This window comes from Lynx canadensis, chromosome B4 (assembly GCF_007474595.2).
Source record: "Lynx canadensis isolate LIC74 chromosome B4, mLynCan4.pri.v2, whole genome shotgun sequence".
In the NCBI taxonomy this organism is placed as follows: domain Eukaryota; kingdom Metazoa; phylum Chordata; class Mammalia; order Carnivora; family Felidae; genus Lynx; species Lynx canadensis.
Window position 1 is genome coordinate 94,015,731 of NC_044309.1, and position 24,463 is coordinate 94,040,193.

A 24,463-nucleotide genomic window follows, 5' to 3' on the forward strand; every position below is an offset into this window, starting at 1 on the left:
ATCAATAGATGCAAAAAAACATTTAATGTTTTCAGCTTGATGAAGGATATCTTTAAAAATCTTACAGTAAACACCATCCTAAGGTGGGAAACAGTAGAAGCATTTTCTTTAAAATCAACACTGGGACCAAAATTATTGCTCTCTTCACTTTTATCCAAAATTGTACTGTAACTGTGTTCGTGCAACAAGATGAGAAAAATAAAGTTACAGTGATTGGGAAGAGACTGTCATTGTGATGTGATTGCCTACATAGAAAATCAAAAGTCTTCCACCAATTCGACATAATTGGAGAGTTTAGCAAATGCCTAAATATAGGATCAATGTCTAATTGTGAATTATACTTATATACAGCCACAGTTAGAAAATAAGAGTTTTAAAAAGACAGCAAATAAGGGGCACCTGGATGGCTCAGTTGGTTAAGCATCTGATTCTTGGTTTCAGCCCAGGTCATGATCTCACGGTTTGTGAGTTCGAGCCCTGTGTCAGGCTCCACACTGAGCATTGCAGAGCTTGCTTGAGCTTCTCTCTCTCGGCCTCTCTCTCACTCACGTGTGCTCACTCAAAATAAATAAACTTTAAACAACAAATAACTGCAAAAACAATTCTGATGTATCTAGTAATAAAGCTAACCAAAAATGTGCCAGATCTGTGTACAGAGAGTTCTAAAAGACGTTAAAGAAGACTAGAGTGCCCTGTGTTCATTAGAAGGACAATTAGAAAATCTTTTCAAATGAATGTATGGATTTATTAGTGCATCTCCAAACTAAATCCCAACATTTCTGCTGGAACTGACAAAGTGTTCAAAATTTACATGGCAGATTTAAGGATGAATAATGACCAAGACACTTCTGAAGAACAAGAAAGGAAGGAAACTTCATCCTACTAGAAGGACTTTTTATGAGGTTGAAGTGTTTAAGAAAGTCTTACTGTGCAAAAATAGAGAAAATGACCAATGGATAGAATAGAGAGCCCCAAAACAGGCCCACACGTATTTGTAAATTTCATATTGACAGAGATGGTATGGTAGGTCAGTGACAGGACTAATAATTAAATGGAGCTGACAAAAACAAACAAACGTACAAGATTGGATCTTTTCCTCATACCATACACACACACAAAACAACTGTTTAAATGTCCCAAAACTTTAGAACTTCTGATGTAGAAAATCTAGTTAAAATTGTAGGTGAAATATATTTTGAAAATACAGAGGGATACCTTCCTGATCCTGCTTCTAAGAACTTCGTAAACTGCAGGCAAAAGAAACCATAAAAGAGAACCGTAAAAAAGTGTGCTACTTATAAATTGTTAATTTAAAACTTCTGTCCCTCAAAAGGCATTTTAAAGACAAGCTACAAGCTATGAGAAGATATTCGCAAAACTCATAACCAATAATAGGTTAGCATCAAGAATATATACAGAAATTATACAAACCAACAACGAAAAAAACAAACACTAGCAGAAAAATGGGCAAATGACTGAAACAGGTACTCCACGAGTTGGCAGTGCAGTAAACCTATTAAATGGTTTTCATTTATTAATATTCCGGGAAAGCAAATCAAGAGTGCAGTAACAGGTTTACATTCATTCAACTGGCAAAAAGTCCAGCAAAGCCAAATGTTGCAGAGAATTTCAATAGGATTACTCCTATATTGCTGGTGAAAGTGTCAATTGGTATAACTATTGTGAAAAACCATTCATTTGAGAACTTGAACCTTCCCCATGGCCCACCACTCAATTTGTAGGCATATACACAAGAGAAATACTTGCACAAAGTGCCCCAGAATACAAATATAAGAATGTTTTAGAAGAAACCCGATGTCCATCTAATAAAGTGTGCTCACATAGTGGACAGTCACATGGCAGGCAAGATGAATGAACGTCAGCTGCAGGCAGCACAGCAACTTAATGTAATGGATTGAGTGAAAAAGCAAAATGCTCAGAAGACAACATGACCTAATGCTTTTCTCATAAAGTTCAAAAACTAAAACTGAACGAAACTAAAAAAAGTCCAAATAGTGATAAACCCAGAGTTCAGGATAGCGTTACCTCTGGTATGGAGGAGGAAAAGGGAGAGAACCGGGGGACTAAATATAAGAGTAAGTCATTGTAAACGTTCTCGTCCCTGGGTTGGATGATGGGTTCATTTGTTATTAAGAGTAAATATGTGGATGGAGAGAATCATGCATAGACCACTGATAGTGTGTTACGAACCAAGAGTTAACGATGAATCCAATTATATGCTCCTGCATTCAGAAACAAAAAACAGGACCTGTTGATGAGTTGGATTTGGGACAGAGGGAAGAAGAGAAATCAGGTCTGAATCCTAGGCTTTTGGCTTGAGCTGTTACTGCAATTTATTGATATAGAGATATCTGGGGTAGGTTCAAATTATGTGTGCATGAAATGGAGACAAGAACGCCTTTTGTGACTCATCGAGATGCCCATGAAGCATCAAAGTGGAGAATTAAGTTGGTATCAATACACAAGTCTAAATTCAATGATAAGGTCAAGGTAGGCCATACATTTGGGAGTAGTTGGCCATAGGATTAGATAGGCACTTAAGGGATATGGAGAAGTATGGCACTGGGCCCTGTGTTACCGTGACAGGGAGAGAAAAATCCTGAGAAGACAGGAGCTAGCAGAAATGGCAAGGCAAAGGGGATGGAATAATTTGTGTGTTGATTAACTTTGGCTCTGGAGAGTATATCTGGACAGAATTTAATTGCCTAGATTTCCAACTCTAAAAAAGACGAAAAGACTTTTTGATAAGTTTCTATAAATAGGTTCAGAGCTGAGGAGAGAGCCTGGCCTCATGGAGAGAAGTTGGATTAGGAGTCACTCAGGAGACCTTCGTTCTTCAGGCTTGGCTCCCAAAGCTGATCAGTTAGGCAGGTCACCACTCCCTCTGGTCTTCTCAATAAAGGCTAAACCAGGTGTCCTCTGTTGTGTTTCCAGCTCTAGGACAATCCACAACCTTTGACTCATCGTTTACACTGGAAGAACAGAACAGAGATTTGGTTTCCGAGCATTGGATCTCAGCCCTTAACTTGCCACCACCCACCTACCTACTTAGCACCACCACCATATGAATTCTGTGTTTTTATTTTGTGCAGCCAGTCTACAGTAGATGTGCTTTTATTCAAAGCTTTTGTTTTCGGAGGTTTTCTTTGTTGTGTTTTTCCCTCAGTAGTTTTGACACAATGTTTAAAACGAAGAGAGGTCAAAGCAGTGTGAATTTATATTTGTGTCTAACTTTTGTGCTAGAAAATAGTTCTTTGGGGTGCCTGGGTGGCTCAGTCAGTTGGGTGTTTGATGATCTCAGTTTGGGTCAGGATCTCAAGGTTCATGAGTTCAAGCCCCATATTGGGTTTTGCACTGATGGTGTGGAGCCTGCTTGGGATTCTGACTCTCCATCTCTCTCTGCCCCTCACCTGCTTGTTCTCTCTCTCTCTCAAAATAAATAAATAAACTTAAAAAAAAGTAAGAAAGGGATGCCTGGGTGTCTCAGTCGGTTAAGCGTCTGACTTTGGCTCAGGTCATGATCTTGCGGTTTGTGAGTTCGAGCCCCTTGTCAGGGCTCTGCACTGACGCTTGGAGCCTGGAGCCTGCTTCGGATTCTGTGTCTCCCTCTTTCTCTGTTCTTCTGCTGCTCGCACTCTGTCTCTCGCTCAAAAATAAACCTTTTTAAAAATTAAAAAAGAAAGAAAAATAGTTCTTCGTTTTTTTCACAGAGTGCAGTACAATTACCATCTCAGCAGACAAGTTTCTTGTCTCTGATATATAGGCAAATAAGGACCCAGTAGTTTCTGTAAATTTTGTGCAGAACTTCTAGAGAGAATTCCACCTCATCGTCCACACACTTGAGTCTCATGTGTGCCAGCTGCGACTGCAGGTGTTGGAGATACAGCAGTGAGCAAGACTGGGGAGCTCCGTGCTCATGGGGCTAGCTCTCGGTTCCGTGATGAGTGGACAAAGAGACTAATGTTAGAAGATGAAACAGGTGCTCTGTAGGTACTTAAAAGGGGGTAATGGGCTAGAAGGAGCATGGATGACTACTTCAGATTGGGTGGTCAGGAAAGGCCAAATCAGGAGGTGACATTTTTCAGCTGGGCTCTGACCAGATCCAGGCCTATGAAGAGAGGCAGGCAAGGGAGAGCACTCAAAGCTGGTGGGAGGCCCCTAAGGAAGACCTGCACTTGACATACTTGAAAAATGGCAAAAAGACCTAGTGTACAGTTGGTGGCGGGGAGATTGGTAAGAGAAAACTGGAGAGGTAAGCAGGGGTCAGACCTATAGGTCCAATAAGCTACGGTGGGGAATTTGGAAGTTTTCTGTGACAGCTGTGGCCACAACTCTACCTGGCTCTTTCTTAGCTCTGCTTTTATTTTATTTTATTTTATTTTTTAAGTTTATTTATTTATTTTGAGAGAGAGAGGGAGGGAGAGAGAGAGAGAGAGAATGAAAATGCCAGTGGAGGAGAGGCAGAGAGGTAGGGAGAGAGGGAACCCAAGCAAACTCTGTGCTGCTGGTACAGAGCCTGGCACGAGGCTGGATCCCATGACTGGGAGATCATGACCTGAGTCAAAATCATTAGTCCGATGCTTAACTGACTGAGGCACCCAGGTGCCCCAGCTCAGCCTTTCAATACTGGAATCACTATAGAGTTTTGCCTGAGCCCCCTTATCATTATCTAAATATTCTCTTTTTAAAAATTTTTTTTGAACGTTTATTTATTATTGAGAGAGAGAGACAGAGCATGAGCAGGAGAGGGGCAGAGAGAGGGGGGAGACACAGAATCTGAAATAGGCTCCAGTCTCCGAGCTGCCAGCACAGAGCCCGACGCGGGGCTCAAACTCAGAAACTGTGAGATCATGACCTGAGCTGAGTCGCTCAACCAACTGAGCCACCCAGGCGCCCCTCATTATCTAAATATTCTTTAGATCATCTCATCTGGGTCCCTGACCTTGAAAACCAAATATCAATTCCATATAACTCTATATTTCCAACCCTGACATCCCTTCCCTAGCTTTAGGCTATTGTATTCATTTGCCTATCGGCCCCTCCACTTGAAATTTTAATGGGTGCATCTCAAACCTAACATTGACTCTTGGCCCAGTTGCTTAAGCTACAGCCTAGGGCTTATTCTTGGTTTCTGTTGCCACCACCTCCAATCCAGTCCATCAGCAAACCACATCAGCACTGCAAAACATACCTCGACTAGGTAGGTCTACTTCTCTCCATGTCCACTACCACCACTGAGTTCAAGCCAGCATCTTTTTAAAACTAGAAGAAAAATTACAATACCACAAATGAGCAAAGCTGCTGAAGTAAAGAGAAGAATAGAAACCCTAATTGCTCTCAAGGAAGTACAGATCCACACATGGTCTAACATCAAGATGAAGCACCGTGTTGTGAATACTAGCATTCTGGAGCTGTAGACCTCAGGGACAGACTTGAGAGAGAAAAGGTTCCCATCATTACATTCCCAACTTGAGCCACGTCACCAGATTTAACCACAGCAGCTCAGCTCCTACCTACTTATTTATTGGAGTTCTCTAGGAAACGTCAATACCAAAACAAATCTAAACCACAGCTACATTAGATTACTTCTCAAGAAACTAATCTCCCCCAAATTTGTGCAACATGGGATGCCCAATAGAATTAGAAGATACTAGAGATGTGGAGACTAAAGACCATAATCAAGGAAATATGGATGGTATTTGTTATTCTCTGAGAGTGAAAAACCTTAAATCCCCATGGCCACCAGCTGGATTGCGCCTTTGGCTATGTGCTCTGGACTCATTCATTAATACAGATATATTGTCCAGCCATTCCAACAAATTTCTTCCACATTCTCTTTACTTGCCTCAAACCATGTTGGTTGTTCTAGGTTAGGCTCTAACCCAGAGATTGCAAACTGAAGTCCTGCAGGCTGAATCATGTTTTCACATATATGCTATTTGCCCTTGACAGTGTTTTGGTTTACTTTTATGTTTGTTTTATTTTAAACAAATTAGTTGCAAAAACTAGAAGATGAATTTCTTTAAGCAACTTGTTGACTTGTCCTTAAAGGTCTGGAACCCGATGTGAGCTTCGAAATAGGATTCTAAGCCTCTCCCGCCCCCCCCCCCCCCCCCCCAGTATAGAATTAGCTTGCCTGTTTTCAGGGAACCATTTATATGTATGAAGTTTTAAAATACTTACTAGGAAGCATACCACATCACCTGTACTGAATCTAACAATAACAAAACAGACAAATTCAGAATTGAGACATTCTATAAGACAGTGGGTCTAGATTGTTAAATAAGTGTCAATGTCATAAAAAGCCAAACAACTAACCAAAATGACAAAAGGAGAATGTTCTATATCTTTTAAAAAGATATAACCAGGGGCACCTGGGTGGCTCAGTCAGTTAAGCATCCCACTCTTGATCTCAGTTCAGGTCATGATCTCATAGTTCATAGGATTGAGCCCTACATCGAGCTGTGCACTGACAGTGTGGACCCTGCTTGGGATTCTCTCTCTCCATCTGTCTCTACCTCTCGCCTGCTCATGCTCTCTCTCTCTTTCAAAATAAATAAATAAACTTTAAAAGTAAATAAATAAATAAACAAACAAACATGACCAAATGCAATGCATTAACATTCATTAGATCCTTGACCAGGAAACAAAAAGTCATGAAAGATGTTTTGGGGGACAAAGGTATTAATACTAATGAGATATTAGTATTAAATTTCTATTATATTTCTTGGGTATAACAATACTGTGGTCATGTGGGAGAATATCCTTATTTGTTAGGAGACATATACAGAATTATTTCTGGGTGAAATGTCAAGATGTCAGGAGTATTTTCAAATGACTCAGCCAAAAGTGTATATAGCAAGTGAGAAAAAGCAAAAGTGGGAAAATATTAACTATAAATCTGGGTGAAGAGTAGGTGGGTATTGCATGGTATTATCCTTTCAGCTTTTCAATAGGTTAAAGACTTTTTCAAAATGAAAAGTTGGGGAAAAAGAAAACGAAGGGTTAAAGAGCCGATTGAATATCCTAATTATATTCTTAGGCTATGAAGTAAATTAATAGTTAAGCAGTGAAAGCAAAACATTTATTTGCATGTAGTTTTATATTTAGGAGTGAAACCAGCTAAAAGTGAAGTGTATACTCAACTGTAAGAATTACTGAATCAAATTTGCTCCTCAGAGGCACTTCTCATGCTTTCTAGTTTATACTTTCAAAGAAAATAAAATCTGGAGGAGACAGACTAGGTGTGTATCAGGGAATGTAAGTTTTCATTGTGATTAAATTTAGAAATACTTAACAAATCCCAACTCTTCATTATCACAAGTCTGTCTAAATTATCTGCTCCTCTAGGTATCTATAAAAGTGATTATTGATTTGCCCCCTTTCTCTAGGTAAACACACACACACACACACACACACACACACACACACACACACACACTGTATATTTGCCTGGTTATGGCTAAATTGACCTGGTTGACAGAGGGGGAGATATAAATATATTGGTGTAAAAGGACAAATAAGAGATAAGACTATGTATTTATTGCCCATTTATGTAATTACATGTGTCACTAAGGACAAAGGTCCTTAAAGACAAAAGGCAGAGTAGAAACAGTTCCCTACAGTAAGATAGATTTGTTACCACTTCCCTATTCATAAGGTTTTTTTTTTTTTTTTTCCTGCATGGTCCCATAGCCTGGTCTTACAATCATTTGGAGAATTTAACCATCTTTCTGGACACAATTTGTTGGCAGAAGATATGCTTTACTCCAATAAAAAGAAAATGAAGACTTTTCAAGAGCATTCATAGGCGTCAAGTTGAGAGGACGAGCACTTAGTTCCTGAGGTCTGAGAACCCTTGTTCTATGAGGAAGCGTTACTAGGACCGCGGCACCATGGATGTGGTAGGGGAAAACGAGGCCCTGCAGCAGTTCTTTGAAGGTAAGTGCCCACTTTCCAACATGCAGTCCCTGCTTCTGAGAACTGGCTCTGCTTGCAGTCACTGTTTTGCCTTTTTGGAATTCACTTAAACTTGGACTTGGAAGAAATGCCATCGTACTAACTGTCCTGAAATCTGAAGTGGAGGTTTATTTGCTCTGTTCATAGGAAAAACCAATGGTATAGGTAGTGACTTAAAAGAATACAGGATTTCCATCTTCTAGCTTGGTTGTTAAAAGAGTCACAGGGTCAGCGTATCTGTGTGGCTAGGGTTTGTCTCTGTCCTGTGCTAGATTATATTTCTTCTAATCCCCTACATTTCAAAAATTACAGATTTGTCTTGTCTCTAAAGTTTTTGAGTTTAGCACCAGAAAGGTGTAAGATTTCATTTAAAATAGTTTTTCTCTTAGTAAAATTAAATATAAAACAGTAAAAGAACACCTCCTTCCCCTTCTCATCTTTGTTTTTCACAACACTTTAAAAATGTGCAACCGAATAATGATTGGTTTTTGAAAGGAGAGCCATACTACAGAAATGAGTACTTCTTTCTTAAGGGAGGGGCATATTATAGGACATGGTTACAGAGATTTTCTTTCTTTTACAAATCTAAACTGGCAGTACGGCTTCTATTATTTAATTGGGTTGATATTCTAATGGCGGGTCTGTTGAAAATGTCAGCAAGGACTCGCCATCAGAGACTTCAGTCTTTGGTTCTTTATCAGCAATGCTCAGACTTCCATGTGAAGGGAAATGTGACCATAGCTTTTACACATTTCAAAGGTATTTCTCAGGAGGAAGTATGAGAAGAATTGAGGGTAGACCTGTTTATTCACAGAATCCAGAGGGCAGTTACCAGCATATAGAGGAGTGCTTTTGGCATTTCTGGTGATCAGTAAAGTACCTGACAAATTCTAGATGCAAAAAGGTTGAATGGAATTAACCCAACACCAAACAGTACGAAATAACGGAGTGGTCGTACTAAAGAACTAGTGAGATTCTAGGTCACCATCAGAAAGAATCACATACAATATGGTAGTTTCTGTGGCTTGGATTTTGCCAGAAGTGACAAGAAGAAAGCTAAGACCAAGAGAATTATCACATTATCTCAGTCGTGATCTATCCCATTGAATTTTCTGTCTCTGACAGTAGCCAAATCGGTGTGTCTACCTGGGTCAGGCTGTGTACACGGTAGGCACGCTAACGTTGGATTGCTCGATTGTTATTGCCTGATTTTATATTCTGTGTAACTTTCATCCATACATATGCTTTATTTAAAAAATTTTTTTTCTTAATGTTTTTATTTATTTTTGAGACAGAGAGAGACAGAGCATGAACAGGGGAGGGGCAGAGAGAGAGGGAGACACAGAATCGGAAGCAGGCTCCAGGCTCTGAGCCATCAGCACAGAGCCTGATGCAGGGCTCGAACTCACAGACTGTGAGATCATGACCTGAGCTGAAGTCAGACGCTCCACTGACTGAGCCACCCAGGTGCCCCATATGCTTTATTTTAGAGAAACCACCCATTCATTTTATAGAAGCATAAAGTCTTGGTTTCCTTCTGTAACTGGAGAAGACCTGAAAAGTGAATGTGGTCTACCTTCTGTTCTTTGGAAATTCTGCTGTACTTAGAGGATTCCTATACTATCTTTGTCTTATTTTCAGAAGTCTCCAGGGATATAGTTTCCACCAGTCTTCTCTGTCACTTGCTACAATATCTGATTATTATTTTAATAGTATTTTTCTTAGCTTAAACCAAACTCTGGTCTTCCATTTGAAACCTTTTTTTTTTTCATGAGGGAGGGGTCATTTCTCTTCATTTTTAGAAATAAAAAATGGAGACACCAGCTTAAATGATTCTCTTCCCCCTGAAAACCACACAGCTCATTGTCAAATGTTTATACCTCCACTATTCAGCAAATATTGAGTACCTGCTGTGTGCCTGGTCCAACATCACCTCCCTTAAGTGGTAGCTTGTAAGGCTTTGAAGTCTTTCCCTTAGATTTTAATGATTTCCTTTCTCAAGTATTCCTTAGACTGAGGACAGCAGTGATATTCTAGTGAGGAGGACCAGTTGTCGCTCATCGTTCTCCTGTTGATGTGTCAGTTCTAATTAAATGCGATCTTGTATAAAAAAAAAAAATCCAGGGGCGCCTGGGTGGCTCAGTCGGTTGAGCGTCTGACTTCAGGTCAGGTCACGATCACGGTTTGTGAGTTCGAGCCCCACGTCGGGCTCTGGGTCACCGCTCAGAGCCTGGAGCCTGCTTCCGATTCTATGTCTCCCTCTCTTTCTGTCCCTCTCCCCCTCACGCTCTCTTTCTCTCAAAACTAAATAAACATTAAACAAAATTAAAAAAAAAATCAAGGTCTGAAAAATCAAGAAAAGTTTTGGCAATTTGTTACCCAGCTGAAAGCTATTTTTCTGTTTCCTCAGACCCTTTGTTCTAAGAAACTCAGCCCTAGCTGCATTTTTCCTTATGAACGCATTTGTATGAAAAAGTATCTGGATTGACAATAAATGGCCTTGAGGGTCAAAGCTCAGGATGATCTTAGTTTTTATTTTAAATTTCAAATATGTCTAAATCTTTACGATGTGTCTCAGGAAAATGATAAGAACAAAGGGTGGTTTCGGGTAGCTGGAATTCTAATTCTAATTCTAATTCCCGGTCTGCCCCTGATGCCACAGGTAGGCCCATTAACTAACTAAAGCAGAGGCAGATCAGGTGTGCTAGGGATCCCAAGATCCTCTGGAGACTGATACCATGTGAAATGTTTGGCTTTTTCAACAAAGCTGGTACCACTACAAGAAAAAGGGTGTCAGAAGAGAAGCATATTAGTTTCTTTTTAATAACTAAAACTTGGTTACAATCTAAATTTCTGATGGTGGTGGATTAATTAAATGAATTATGGTTTTTCCATATAATGGAATATTTTATAGCTATTGAAAATGATGATAAGGAAAAATGTTTATTATATAAAGGGGAAAAGTGGTTTGTAAATTGGTAGATACAATTGAATATTTTTATATATGTAGCTTCCCAGAACAAAATTTATTATTAAAACTGATCTGAAAATATTTAATATATACACATACACGCTCACACATATACATAGAAACAACTGGATGAATACACTTCAAGCATTAATACTTGTTATCTCTTAGTGGTAAAAATATGCCGATTTTCATTTTCTTCTTTATACTTTATTATCTAAGTGCTTCATAATTGAAATGTATTATGTTATAATCCGATTATCTTAAATAGAGGAGAATGAGTTTTAATTCAGCAAAAGTCTTGTTTAAGATCCACGTCTAAAGAAACATTACAAAAGACACTGACACAGATGAAAAAGATTATGGACATCTTCCGTAGAAAAGATCACATCCTTCTGGGCTACCAGATTCTGTGGGATTTACACCTTTTATTGTCTTAGAGATATATTAAAACTCTATACATTGTAGATAACTGATATCAATGCAAATGACTTTTGTCTATAGATATGCAAATGAATTTACTTTTAGTGGGATCAACAGTTCTAGTAAAAGACCGTTTTGCTTTTATTTGGAAATTCGTTGCATGGTGTAGCTAGATAGATACAGATGGGGTAGATATAGATCTAGATCTGCCGTTTGAATTCTCCTTGAGCCAGTTGTGACATCTTCCTGCCTCCTTCATTAATTAGGTAGCTGAATAAAATCTTTGATATGCATCCATCTTATATTTGTAGGAAAGTCATGGTTTTGGGGCACCTGGGTGGCTCAGTCGGTTGAGCGTCTGACTTCGGCCCAGCTCATGATCTTAGGGCTCTTGAGTTCGAGCCCCGCATCAGGCTCTGTGCTGACGGTTTGGACCTTGGAGTCTGCTTCAGATTCTGTGTCTCCTTCTGTCTGCCCCTCCCCGCTCGCGCTGTTTGTCTCTCTCTCAAAAATAAATAAACATTAAAAAAAATTGTTTTTTAAAAGAACGTCATGATTTTATCTTTAAAAAGAGATGGTTAACTATTTTAAGTTGGTTAACTTGGAAACTTTATCAATTTCACCTTTAGTTTGACCCTGATTACTAACAACATGTATTAAGCATTTACCATATGCCCACCCCTATGCTGTTGCCTTTACGTTCATTAATTCATTTAATTCTTACAACTCTCTGAGTAAAAAGGAATAAGAAAATGAAATACAGTAAATCTCAGTTCTTCAGTTTACTTCCTTTGTTTTTGAAAGCTGTGACTTCACATTCTTAATTTGTTTTCCTCATTGGTATTTTTGGGGACTGCCATATCAGAGGTCTCACTTTTTATTCCCAGGCTTTTTAGAACATTTTATAAAAACTGATTTGAGAAGACTATTTAGTTTTTCATTGTATCTAATTTTTAAAGAGGAGGTTTTCTGAATTGAGAAGATATTTAGCTCATGCTCTTGGTAACGCCCTGAAGTAGGTTCTCAAATGCCTGTTGGCTTATCCTGAAAGGAGAAGAGGAGATTCATTCCTGCCCTGATTGAATGGAGTGGGGAAAACCACCTACTAGGAGCAGATAACAAGAAGACACAAGAAAGACACTGAGGGACTGAAACTCCAGCACACTCACTGAAGTTTGGGGGGACAGGGACCCCCAAACTCTAATTGGTTGGTGACTCTGAATTCCCGTGAGAGGAATCAGAAGCTCTGAACAGCTGAAAGCAGGACAGAAGGCCGACGCTGCAGTGCCGGGACTGGCCCTGGGCAAGGCAGTCTTGTGGGTAGAGGGTATCTTTTTTTTTTTAATGTTTATCTATTTACTTATTTTTGAGAGAGAGAGAGACAGAGAGAGAGTATGAGTGGGGGACAGGCAGAGAGAGAGAGACGAAAACACAGAATCCGAAGCAGGCTCCAGATTCTGAGCTGTCAGCATAGAGCTTGAGGTAGGGCTTGAACCCACAAACCATGAGATGATTACCCGAGCTGAAGTCAGACTTAACCGACTAAGCCACCCAGATGCCCTGGGTAAAGGGTATCTTTGACCTCAGGCCAGCCTCTTAATCCTTTGTCTTTCTTGCATGTGGGGACCACCACTTTCTCACCCTCCCAGCACCCTTATGCCCTCCTCTTTCTGTCCCAATAAAACCTGAGCTTGCACACAAGGTACAAGCAGCAGATAATCTGATGCCACCATACATCTCTATAGAGTCTTACACTCAATGTACTTCCAGAGAACACAAAGATGTTTGGTCAAATGAATAAAAAAAAGTCACCTTCTCTAAGGGTAGGTTTGGTTGCTCTCTAATGATGGAATTTTAGACATCCTGTTGTGTCCTAGCAACATCCTCCAATAATAACTAGAAATAAGGACTTAAAAAAAATTTTTTTTAACGTTTATTTATTTTTGAGGCAGAGACAGAGCATGAATGGGGGAAGGTCAGAGAGAGAGAGACACAGAATCTGAAACAGGCTCCAGGCTCTGAGCTGTCAGCACAGAGCCCGACGCGGGGCTCGAACTCATGGGCGAGATCATGACCTGAGCCGAAGTCGGACACTTAACAGACTGAGCCACCCAGGCGCCCCAAGGACTGGTTTGTTTTTTTTTTTATTGAGCATTTACTATGTGCTAGATATAGAATTTTAATTAGGACCATGGCTTTGGAGTCAGTAATCCTGGATATGAATCCTGGCTGTGCCATTCATTGCCTCTGGGATGATGGAGAAGTAAACTTCTGCAGGTCTTAGTTTCCTTGTTTATAAAATGCTGATAACTGTATCATCTCGAAATGTGGTTGTAAAGGGCTATGCCTGGCACAGAGAGCTCAATTAATGGTAGCTATTATAATTCTCATTGTTACCCTGTTATCATTTTCTCTGTGTAACATCAAAAGGGCCCTGTGAGAGATTTTTTTTCCTCCCATGAGAATCTTGAGGCTGGCAGAGGTGAACTTGCTTGAAGGTCATCCAGGTAGTAAGTGGCTACAAGTTTGTCATTCATTCCGATCCTTTGTTTATATTAACCAGCCAATCAGATGCTGCCCTAATGGCTGGGGATTCAGTGGTGAACAAGCAGAGGCCTTTTCCCAAAGCAACTCCTCTTCTAGCTGAAGAAAGAAGACCATAAAGATATAAGCACGTGAATAAAATGATTTCAGATAGTCATTAATTATGAAGAAAATAAAGCCAGATAGCAGTGCAGAGAGACACTGAGGATGGGAGGGAGAGCGGGTTACATAAGCTAAGGTAATCAGTGAATCTTCTTAGGAGGTGACATTCGAGCAAGTTTCCCACCAGTCATGATCCATCATCCATCAGAAGAGCATGCCAGGCAAAGGGAACACCAGTGCAAAGTCCCTGAGCTTGGAGTGGGCAGGTGGAGGTGGGGTGCGGTGAAGAGCATGCTGGAGGGGGCAGGGGACAGTGTTAACTGACAATGAGGAGGGTGGTAGGGGATGACGTCAGAATTTGAATATTTATTCTCGGTGTGATAGGAAACCCTTGAGAATAGGCAGGACTTGCAGATGGGTAGGATGTGGGGGATGAAAAGGCAGAGAAGTCAAGGATGATGCCCTGGTGTTGGCACCAATAATTGGCGGATGTTGGTACAATGTACCCAGGTGTGCAAGACTAGGCAGAAGTGCTGGTGTATATGTGTGTGTGTGTGTGTGTGTGTGTGTGTGTGTGTGTGTATGTGGACACACACACATATGAAATCAATAATTCATTTGTGGCACTTCAAGTTTTAGATACCTTTTAGACAACAAAATGGAAAATATGAGAAGGCAATTGGATGTTTGAATTTGGAACCCAAGGAAGGGATCAGGGATATGCATATCAGTTTGGGGGTCATCAGCATATGGTTGGTATTTAAAGCCCTAAGACAAGATGAGATCCTGAGAAGGGAGACAGACTAGACCAGGGAGACCCATGATAACACTTAAGGATGCGAGTGAGAATAACTAACAAAGGGATGTTAAATGAGGTAAGAGGGGAGCCTGCGGTGTTGAGCTGGGAAAGAATAGTGTTTCAAAGAGAACATGATCATATGTTTTAAGTGTTTCTGAAATGCCAGATAACTGAGCATAGAATGTGGGAAAGAAGGTTTAAGTGACTTTGACAAGTGGTTTCCATGTAGTGGAGGAAGAAAGCCCAGTCCATGGGGTTGAAGAGGCAACAGATGGTGAGTGGCTAATATGGGTAATGTTTTTGAGAAGTTCTTTTGTCCCATGAGCCAAGGAGTTGAGCCAAAGCCAGAGGGGGTATAGAGGCAAGAGTTGTTGATAATTTTGTTTTTTGAAGATGGGAGATACTGGGGCGCATGGGTGGCTCAGTCAGCTAAGCGTCTGACTTCGGCGCAGGTCATGATCTCACGATTTGGTTCGTGGGTTCAAGCCCCATGTCAGGCTCTGCGCTGACAGCTCAGGGCCTGGAGCCTCCTTCAGATTCTGTGTCTCCCTCTCTCTGCCCCTCCCTGCTTGCACTCTGTCTCTCTCTCTCTCACAAAAATAAATAAACATTAAAAAAAAAACGTTAAAAAAATAAAGATGGGAGATACTGAAGCATGGTCTGCTGGTGGGAATGATTGAGTGTAGAGGAGTACGTGCATGATGCAGAAGAGGGAGGGGGCATTAATTGTGGGAGAGGAACCTTGAGAAGGTGGGTCAGGATGGGATTCAGAGCACCTGGAGACGCTTGCAACTCTTGCTGTCTTGTGATAGCAGCAGAGGTGGAGTATCTGAACAGATGCAGGTGGTGTGGCAGATTTCAGGGTGGAAACCCATGACAGGTTACTTCTGCTTTGCCTATGAAGTGTGAGGTGTATTAGGAGGGAGCTGGTGGCTGGAGTGTGGTAGGGGATGATTTGGGGGCATTAGAAGGGAGAATAAGTTGTGAAATTCTTTTCTTTGAGAGTATATTAGTCTCCTAGGCTGACATAACAAACAACTGCAACATTGATGGCTTAAAACAACAGAAATGTGTCCTCTCACAGTTCTGGAAGTCAGATGTCCAAAATCAAGGTGTTGGCAAGGTTGCATTCCCTCTGAAGGCTCTAGGGGAGAATCTGTTCCATGTCTCTTACCTAGGTTTTGGTGACACTGACAATCCTTGGTATTCCTTGACTTGTAGACTAATAACTCCAATCTCAGCCTCCGTTTTTACATCATCATTTTCTCTGTGAGTCTCTTCTCTTATCAGGACAGTCATCATTGGACTTAGGGCCCACCTTCATCCAGGATGATCTCAGCTCGAGATCCTTAACTTAATTACCTCTGCCAAGACATTTTTTTCCAAAGTTCACATTCAGAGGTCGTGGGCGGTCAGACATTTCGGGGGGGGGGCATTTTTCAACTCACTACAGAAAATAAAGAAGCAAATATGCTAGGAAATAGGATTGCTGGTCACTGCTGTGTCCACTTAAGATTTGTGTTCAATTACTTTAAGTGAGGCCAGTCAGTACACTTGGATGATTTTCTGAGCAACGTTCAGATGCTTAAGTGCAGGGTTGGGGTGGGTGAAGAATTGGGTTTTTACAAAGTTGAGGTTTTCCCAGATGAATCCTGTAGATGGAGAGAAGGGAAGAGAGTGACTAGTCTTTGCAAGGGAGTAATTAGAGTGATGGGCCCTGACATCTAAGCTGGGTAAGAAGGGAAATGGGGATAGCAGGGGCGTGAGGAGGTGTGCAAAAGTGGTAATAAGGTTCATGAATAGGGGATCCCAGTGGGTGAACTGATTCGAGTAGAGGCATAAGTGTCAGTGAGTGGAAAGGATGGGCCGGTCAGAGAATACAGCAGGTGGAAATGAGATCTCAGAGGTTGATGCAGTTACTGGGTTGATGCCAGGGTTTAGCAGCGTGTCAAGAGAGGAGGTGTCTGAGGTGAGTTGGAGTAAAGGTGGTGGAAGTAGTGAGGAGTTTACGAATTCAAGAAGCTGGGAAGTATCGGGTGGATGTTGAAGCCACCAGCAGTGATGGCAAGAGTGGTGTTGCAGGGAGGAAAAGAGGGAACCAGACGGTGAACAAAGTGAGCGACCAAGAGGTTGCTAGATGCTACTAACAGGAGGTGGCCCAGTCATGTGGGATCTGCTTCATTTGAAGAAGGGAGGAGGGAAGCTAATCTGGAAATAGCAGTGAAGACCAAAAACACCTCCCATTTTCAGCCCCCAGGGACATGTGGGAGAACCTCTATTGCGGTGTTTCATAAATGTTTTCAAAATTTATTTATTTTGGGGGTGGGGTGGAGACGGAGTGAGAGGGAGAGAGTATCCCAAGCAGGTTCTGCGCTGACAGCCCAGAGCCCGATGTGGGCCTAGATCCCGTGAATCCGGAGATCATGACCTGAGCCAAAATCAAGAGTTGGACGCTTAACCGATGGAGCCACCCAGGCACTCCGAAATGTTCCATAATTTAACCAGTTCTTATTGCTAGCCATTTGGGTGTGCTCTAGATTCTTACCTGTGAGAACCTTTAGTTATTTGCTTTGCATGAATTTCCTCAAAATAGAGTTGCTGCCATATAGAATTTTTTTTTTCAATGTTTATTTATTTTTTTGGGACAGAGAGAGACAGAGCATGAACGGGGGAGGGGCAGAGAGAGAGGGAGACACAGAATTGGAAACAGGCTCCAGGCTCTGAGCCGTCAGCCCAGAGCCCGACGCGGGGCTCGAACTCACGGACCGCGAGATCGTGACCTGGCTGAAGTCGGACGCTTAACCGACTGCGCCACCCAGGCGCCCCTAGAATTTTTTTTTTTTTAATTAGCTCTTTGATAAATATTGCCCAATTATCTGCCAGGAAATTTTTTTTTATGTTTATTTATTTCTGAGACAGAGAGAGAGCATGAGTGGGGGAGGGGCAGAGAGAGAGGGAGATGCAGAATCAGAAGCAGGCTCCAGGCTCTGAGCTGTCAGCACAGAGCCCGATGCGGGGCTCGAATTCATAAACCGCGAGATCATGACCTGAGCCACCCAGGCGCCCCTCTGCCAGGAAATTTTTTAAAAATTAATCTGTAGACTCTCACTGTTACGGCTGCCTGATATTTTCATTTTTTGACTTAAAAAAGTTACTCTATTCCCAGAGTCCTTAACCTAGGGTAAGATTCAGGTGGGCTCCAAGCCTCTGGCAGTGAGTGGAAGTAGGTATTTGTGTAGGCTCATATGTTAGGGAAAGTCTCCACACCTTTTATCGGAGGCCCAGTGAGCTCTACGACTCAGAAGATGTGAGGAACCCCTGCGCTGGTTTCAGGCCATTGACAGCTCCTCTCACCTTCCCCTCCTGAAGGAGCCAGAGCCTGGAGCCACCCATGGTGGAGAGGACGTACTTTGAACCAGTAGAAGATCCTGGACTGGAGCATGTTTCAATGATCAGAGTCTAGAAACTTATAGACCCTACTTAAAATGTGGTTAAGAGATGGGAAAGGGAGGTTTGATGACATGATTAAAAGCAATGATGAAAAAAAAATAACTGTTTCATCTCTATATTCTGAGTTGTAACTGTATCGGAAAACACTCCTACCAGAATGATACTGTAACCTAAAAGGGAGTGAATTCTGAAAAGTCTGCTCTCAGTTTCATCGGTGGGTATAGAAAACCACGTGACTTCTCCCCTAGCAGTTGACGTGACCAGAAAAGGGTGATTATTTCCTCTGCACTGGGCTTCCTTCTATCCCTGGGGGCTGTTCCAGAAGTACTTGAAGAGATGCTTCCGGAGGCCCAGTCAGCCAGGAGGAAGCTCTTGGCAATGGATTGACATTTGTTGATTATTTGTGCCTAGCCTGCTTTTGAAAAGATTCTGGGAATACTTTACATTACAGGTTACCTTAAAAATTGGTATAATAAAGTCCCTACAAGGGAAAGGCAAGGGTAACAACATATACTCCCAGGGGGCGGGGAGTAATAGCAAAATTCAGGTATCAATGGGTCAGTGAGGAGATTTAAATCTCTTCTCTCAACTCTATCCCTCCTTCCAGACATTCACTTCTCTTTCCCCTCTCTTTCATCACCAAACTCTGAAAAATACCCATTCTCTTTATTCTTTGCATCTCAAGCCCAATTAAATCTGGCTTTTGCTCTGACTTGCTCTTCTGAAATTTCTAATTGCTAGATTGTATTAAAAAAGCCTTCAGCGCTCATCTTCCTGGTGTTGTCTCTGGGATTGGTCACTATCACCCATTGTTTCCTCATGGAAGCTCTCTCCTATGTAATTCCATGGCACCTTCACTCTGGTTCTCCTCCAGGCTCTGTTTCCTCTCGGATGCTTTCAGTAATTCACCCCCTCCTTGTCTGCCCAAGAGTCCTGTCTCAGAAACTCTTTTATTTGAACACCAAAAGCTTACCCTGAGTGGGCATTCCCATGGGTCAACATAGCCCAAGTTTCAGACCTGTATTTGCCAGGTTTCAGACCTATATTTATAGCTGTTTAAGGTACATATATATGTATGGATGGATCTCCGTTTTCCCAAATCAACACATTCAATGTGGAACTCATTCCCTCCCTGATTTCAGTCTTCATTGCCTCCTCTGTTCTCTTCACTCTCCAACAGACCTCCCAAATTAGAAATTGGGTATCACCCCTGACGACTCCTATACTCTATAGCTAATCCTTTATCAAATGGTTGCTTCCACCCTAAGGTGAAATGTCTCCCTGCTGCAACCTCCCCTTTGTTCAGACATTCATCTCTTGCCAGAGCCTCCTAACGTCTGTCCCTGTGCTAACCACCTTCCACTTTGCCATTGGCTCATGTGGATGCCATTGCTTAAACATTGCTGTTGAATCTCCATTGTCTGAGCTCAGTGTAGTTGTCCCAATATAACATTCCGGGCATCCTTACACTGGGGACTCCCTCCATACTGATATCTATTGCACGTGGTTTGGTACAAGTGGTTGAGAGCATGTTCCAGGGCCAGAGTTCTAATCTTGACTCTGCCTCTTGCTAGCTGTGTGATTAAGCTGTACTTAATCTCTCAGTGCCTCAGTTATGTATCTATAAAACTGGAGTGTTACTAGTAACTGTCTACTAGGGTTATTGGGCAAGTTAAATGATTCAGTATACATGAGAATAGTACCTGAATAGTACTCAGAATAGTACCTGGATTCTGTATGCCTGTTATTACTATATTATCTTCAGTATCGTTCTTACTCTTATCTATACCTCAGCTACACAGCTTTTCATGGTTTCTTGAAAACATTCTTTTACTCTCCCTTTCCTAACGCTGGGTCTTTGTGCCTTCTGCCCAGAATGTACTTTCCTACTTCTTTATCCAGCCAACTTCCTTGGGCAAAGTTAGAGGTACAGTTCTCCATGCTTCTGCAGCTCTTTGTCCATACCTTTGGATATGCACCCTTTACATTAAAGTTCAAGTTGTGTGTTTACATGTCTGTTTCCCACAGAAGACACTTTAAGCATCTCCGTGTGAGGATTTGCCTTTGGGTCGTTCACCTCTGCAGGCTCAATGTCTTGCATGGAGCACTTACTTAGAAAAATGTTTGTTGAATATGTGTTCCGTGAATGAGATTCTTGACCAGAATTTCTGGTGGAGAAGCAGGGCCCTTATTTTATTACACATAGTGGTTCAGTTTGTGTTCATTTTCTCACCGACATTTTAATATCCAAACCAGCTCTGGAGAGGAAGTCACAGCTCTTCATCAATACTGGCTATGTATATTACTGTTAGATCCATGACCTATAGTAATGATCTTCCTCTAGTATATGGTAACTCTGTTTTCCTTAAAAGCAACTATTAGTAGGGAGGGAATGAGGGTGGTGTGGCACTCAGTAGAAAACATGGTGGAGGTGCTGGCTGGGGACAGGCAGATTCAAAACCCTAGTCCCTTTATAACAGGTTAAGGCTTTAACTCAAACTGGGTCATAAGCTGAGAATCAGAATCAATACTTAGAAGTCACTAGGAGGGGGCACCTGGGTGGCTCAGTCAGGTAAGCATCTGACTTCGGCTCAGGTCATGATCTCATGGTTCACGAGCTCAAGGCCTGCGTCGGGTGAGCTCAAGCCCCACTCCAGTCTCTGCATCCTCTCTCTCTCTCTTTCTCTCTCTCTCTCTGCACCTCGTGGGATTCTCTCTCTCTCTCTCTCTCTCTCTCTCCCTGTCTCTCTGCCCCTCACTCACTCACACTCTCTCTTTCAAAAATAAATGAATAAATTAAAATAAATAGATCTTAAAAAAAAAAAAAAGAAGAAGGAGAAGTCACTAGGAGGCTTTGCAGTCAAAATAGACAGGTGGAGGGGCGCCTGGGTGGCGCAGTCGGTTAAGCGTCCGACTTCAGCCAGGTCACGATCTCGCGGTCCGTGAGTTCGAGCCCCGCGTTGGGCTCTGGGCTGATGGCTCAGAGCCTGGAGCCTGTTTCCGATTCTGTGTCTCCCTCTCTCTCTGCCCCTCCCCCGTTCATGCTCTGTCTCTCTCTGTCCCAAAAATAAATAAACGTTAAAAAAAAAATAGGTGGAAGCTGCAGTCTGGAGAAAACTAAAGGTCCAAGCACCAGGAAACAGTCAAAGTAATGGCCCTGGGGGTTGTGGGAATGATCTTGGGGGGACTGTCTGATTACACAGCTTTCCCACCCACATCACCCCTGGAAAGTGGGCACCATTACAGATCACACACATTAACCCCAAGCTCCTGACTCCAATGTGCAAGTGTGGTGATGAGTGACATAGTGGTTAGAGCACAGGTTTGCATCCAGATTGCCCTGGGATCAAATCCCACCTGTACTTACAATGGACTTACAATGCAATCTTGGAAAAGTCTCTCTGAGACTGTTTCCTCATCTATCAAGTGAAGTAGATATTATTTCATAGGAGAGGAGTGAGAATTCAGTAAGCTGATATGTGAAGTACTTTGCATCGTGCCTGACCCAGAGTTACTGCCCAGCGAAGTGGTATTATCAGTAATCTATAATTAAGAAAGTGTTTGTTCTTTTAAAGGAGGTCCCTGTAGCAGCCTGTGTGATCGGGAAGAAAACCACTACCATTTAATGAACACTTGACCTTATGTTAGACACTGTACTAAACTCTCAGGTGTATTCTTAGTTTGTACAATAAAATGAGCAAGGAGATAATATTATCACCACTTGAGAGATGAGGATACAGATTCAGAGAAGGTTTGTACCTTGCCCAAAGCAACACAGCCATTATGTAGCAGAGCTTGAAGTTGGATAGAAATCTTTCTCTTAAGGTTTGACTCCTAGTCACTGTGCACGGTGTCTTCTAGACAGGTTGCGAAGGAACATCTGTAGAGTTGGCTGTGGAAATTATGGCTCCTGTTCAAATAACCAGGGTGGTGTGTGTGTGTGTGTGTGTGTGTGTGTGTGTGTGTGTGTGACAATTTGCACGTAATTCCATTCCTTAGATGAAATTATTCTGGAGTGTGAGTGCTTGGTACATTAGTGCTTTCTGGCGTTTTTTTGGCAAAGCCCAGCTCAGGTGTTAGTGGTAAAAGGGCAATAGTTTATGTTCATAGAGGAGGCAGCTACAGACACTCAAAAGATAAGGCTACAAGAATACAAGGATATAAGAACACCAACGCTGGCCTACAGTACTGCTCAGTGCAAACCAAAACTTTATAGAGAGAATTTAGGCAGCTGGGTTGCTCACAAGTGTAATAGCAGATATCAATTCTCGTTGGCTTTTGGAAACCAGAGTCAGGACAAATAGTCCAGTGAGATGATACCCTGATATTTGATACCCTGATGTTAGCAGCATACGAAACAATTGTTGGGGGTGCCTGGTAGCTCAGTTGGTTAAGCGTCCGACTTCGGCTCAGGTCATGATCTCATGGTTCATGGGTTCAAGCCCCATGTTGGGCTCAGTGCTGAACGCTTGCTCAGAGCCTGGAGACTGCTTCGGATTCTGTGTCTCCTTCTCTCTCTGCCCCTCCCCCATTCATGCTCTGTCTCACTCTGCCTCTCAAAAATAAAAAAATGTAATAAAAATTTTTTTAAAAATAAAAAAGAAACAATTGTCAGGTATAGCCATGTGGGGTCATGTGTTCTAAGGAGAACATTAAATGACTTAATAGTTGGAAATAGTGTCACTCCCGTAGGGTTAAAGTGACCAATAGCCTCAAATACTAGGAGCCGAGAAATATGCTTCCTATGAATCTATGGCTGTGGATGATGGCATAGGCCTTGGTTCAGGCATACTTGGGTTTGAATCCTGGTTCCTCTGCTTCTTAGTTATGTGACCTTGGGCCAGCTACTCAACATTTTAAAATTTCAGTTTTCTCTACCTGTAGGATGGGTATAATAATATCTGTTTCTTAGGGTTGTGAGGATTAATGATGAAATAAATGACAGTTATTGATTTTATTATAACATTTTCAAGGTGAAGGAACCAAATTTCTTTCTTTCTTTCTTTCTTTTCTTTTCTTTCTTTCTTTCTCTTTCTTTCTTTCTTTCTTTCTTTCTTTCTTTCTTTCTCTCTTTTGAAATAAGAATGAGTACAAGCTATATACAAACACACACACACACACACACACACACTTTTTTTTTTTCCCAAAGAAACACTTCTGTCTCCAGGGAGTTATTACAACTTTTACATGTTCACATTAATTCCTGAGCCTTTATAATCATAAAATCCATTTATAGCCCTTAGTTGCCAAGCAACATAGGACAAAGTACTGAGTATTTCCTTTTATTGCAAAAGGTTCAGCTTTTCCATATTGGTCTTGAAATCAACATTTTTCAGAAAAGACAGAACAGTGAAAGTACTATATTTCCAAGGTTTCATGAGCATTCCTTGTTTGGGGATAGAATCAAAACTGAAAGGAATATATTGTTATTATTGTACTGTTCTTGAATAGCCTAAAGAATTTTGTGCTAATTATACAGTCCGTTTGTGAGAAATTCTGAAGACGGGAGACTGCAAATTTAGTTTAAGGAGAGAACTTGCTTTGTGTAACCTATGTTCTGAGACACTCTCACTGTAGGAGAACTAGATCTTTGATCTGTCAGTGTCTTTCCAGAAAGGCTCGGGGGTGGAGGGGTGGAAAATTCATATGAGAAGTGTTATCTGCTGACCTTGGTAACCACTGACCTCAAACAGGTCATTCAACTGGGCATTGGCAGGGTTTGGGGAAGCTGGCTTTGAGGCACATAACTAAATTCTCTTCTTTGAAAGGTATTAATGCTTTTAATTGTTTTTGTTGTTTTTGCCTGTGGATAATCAGCAAGTAAAGGTTGGAAATCCAAAGAAGGGCACTGTCTGATGTCGGCTCATGTCGTGATCTTGCTGCTTGCTGGTTCGCGCCCCACATCGGGCTCTGTGCTGACAGCTAGGAGACTGGACCCTGCTTCAGATTCTGTGTCTCCCTCTTTCTTCCTCCCCCGCCCCCACTCATGCTCTCTCTCTCTCTCTCAAAAATAGATAAGCATTAAAAAATATTTAAAAAAAGAAATCCAAAAAGAATCAAAAGAGTATATTACTGTTTAACATCCTATAAAGTACCCCAGTACAACTTATATTTTTAAAAGCCCATAAAAGCATGCATAGAAACAGTTTTTAAATTCACATAGCTATTTTTCTATTTGTGTGTATTAAAACAGTGCA

The 24,463-nt window shown here is 41.6% G+C and overlaps 1 protein-coding gene across 1 annotated transcript in view; it reads left to right on the top strand.

Annotated features, from left to right (window-relative positions):
* The first annotated feature begins 7,916 nt into the window (after window positions 1-7,916).
* MYRFL (myelin regulatory factor like) overlaps window positions 7,917-24,463 on the top strand; it is a 124,214-nt gene continuing 107,667 nt past the window's right edge. Inside the window, exon 1 of the mRNA XM_030322294.1 lies at window positions 7,917-7,962. Coding sequence (XP_030178154.1) covers window positions 7,917-7,962 — 46 coding nt within the window. The remainder of the gene's footprint in view (window positions 7,963-24,463) is intronic.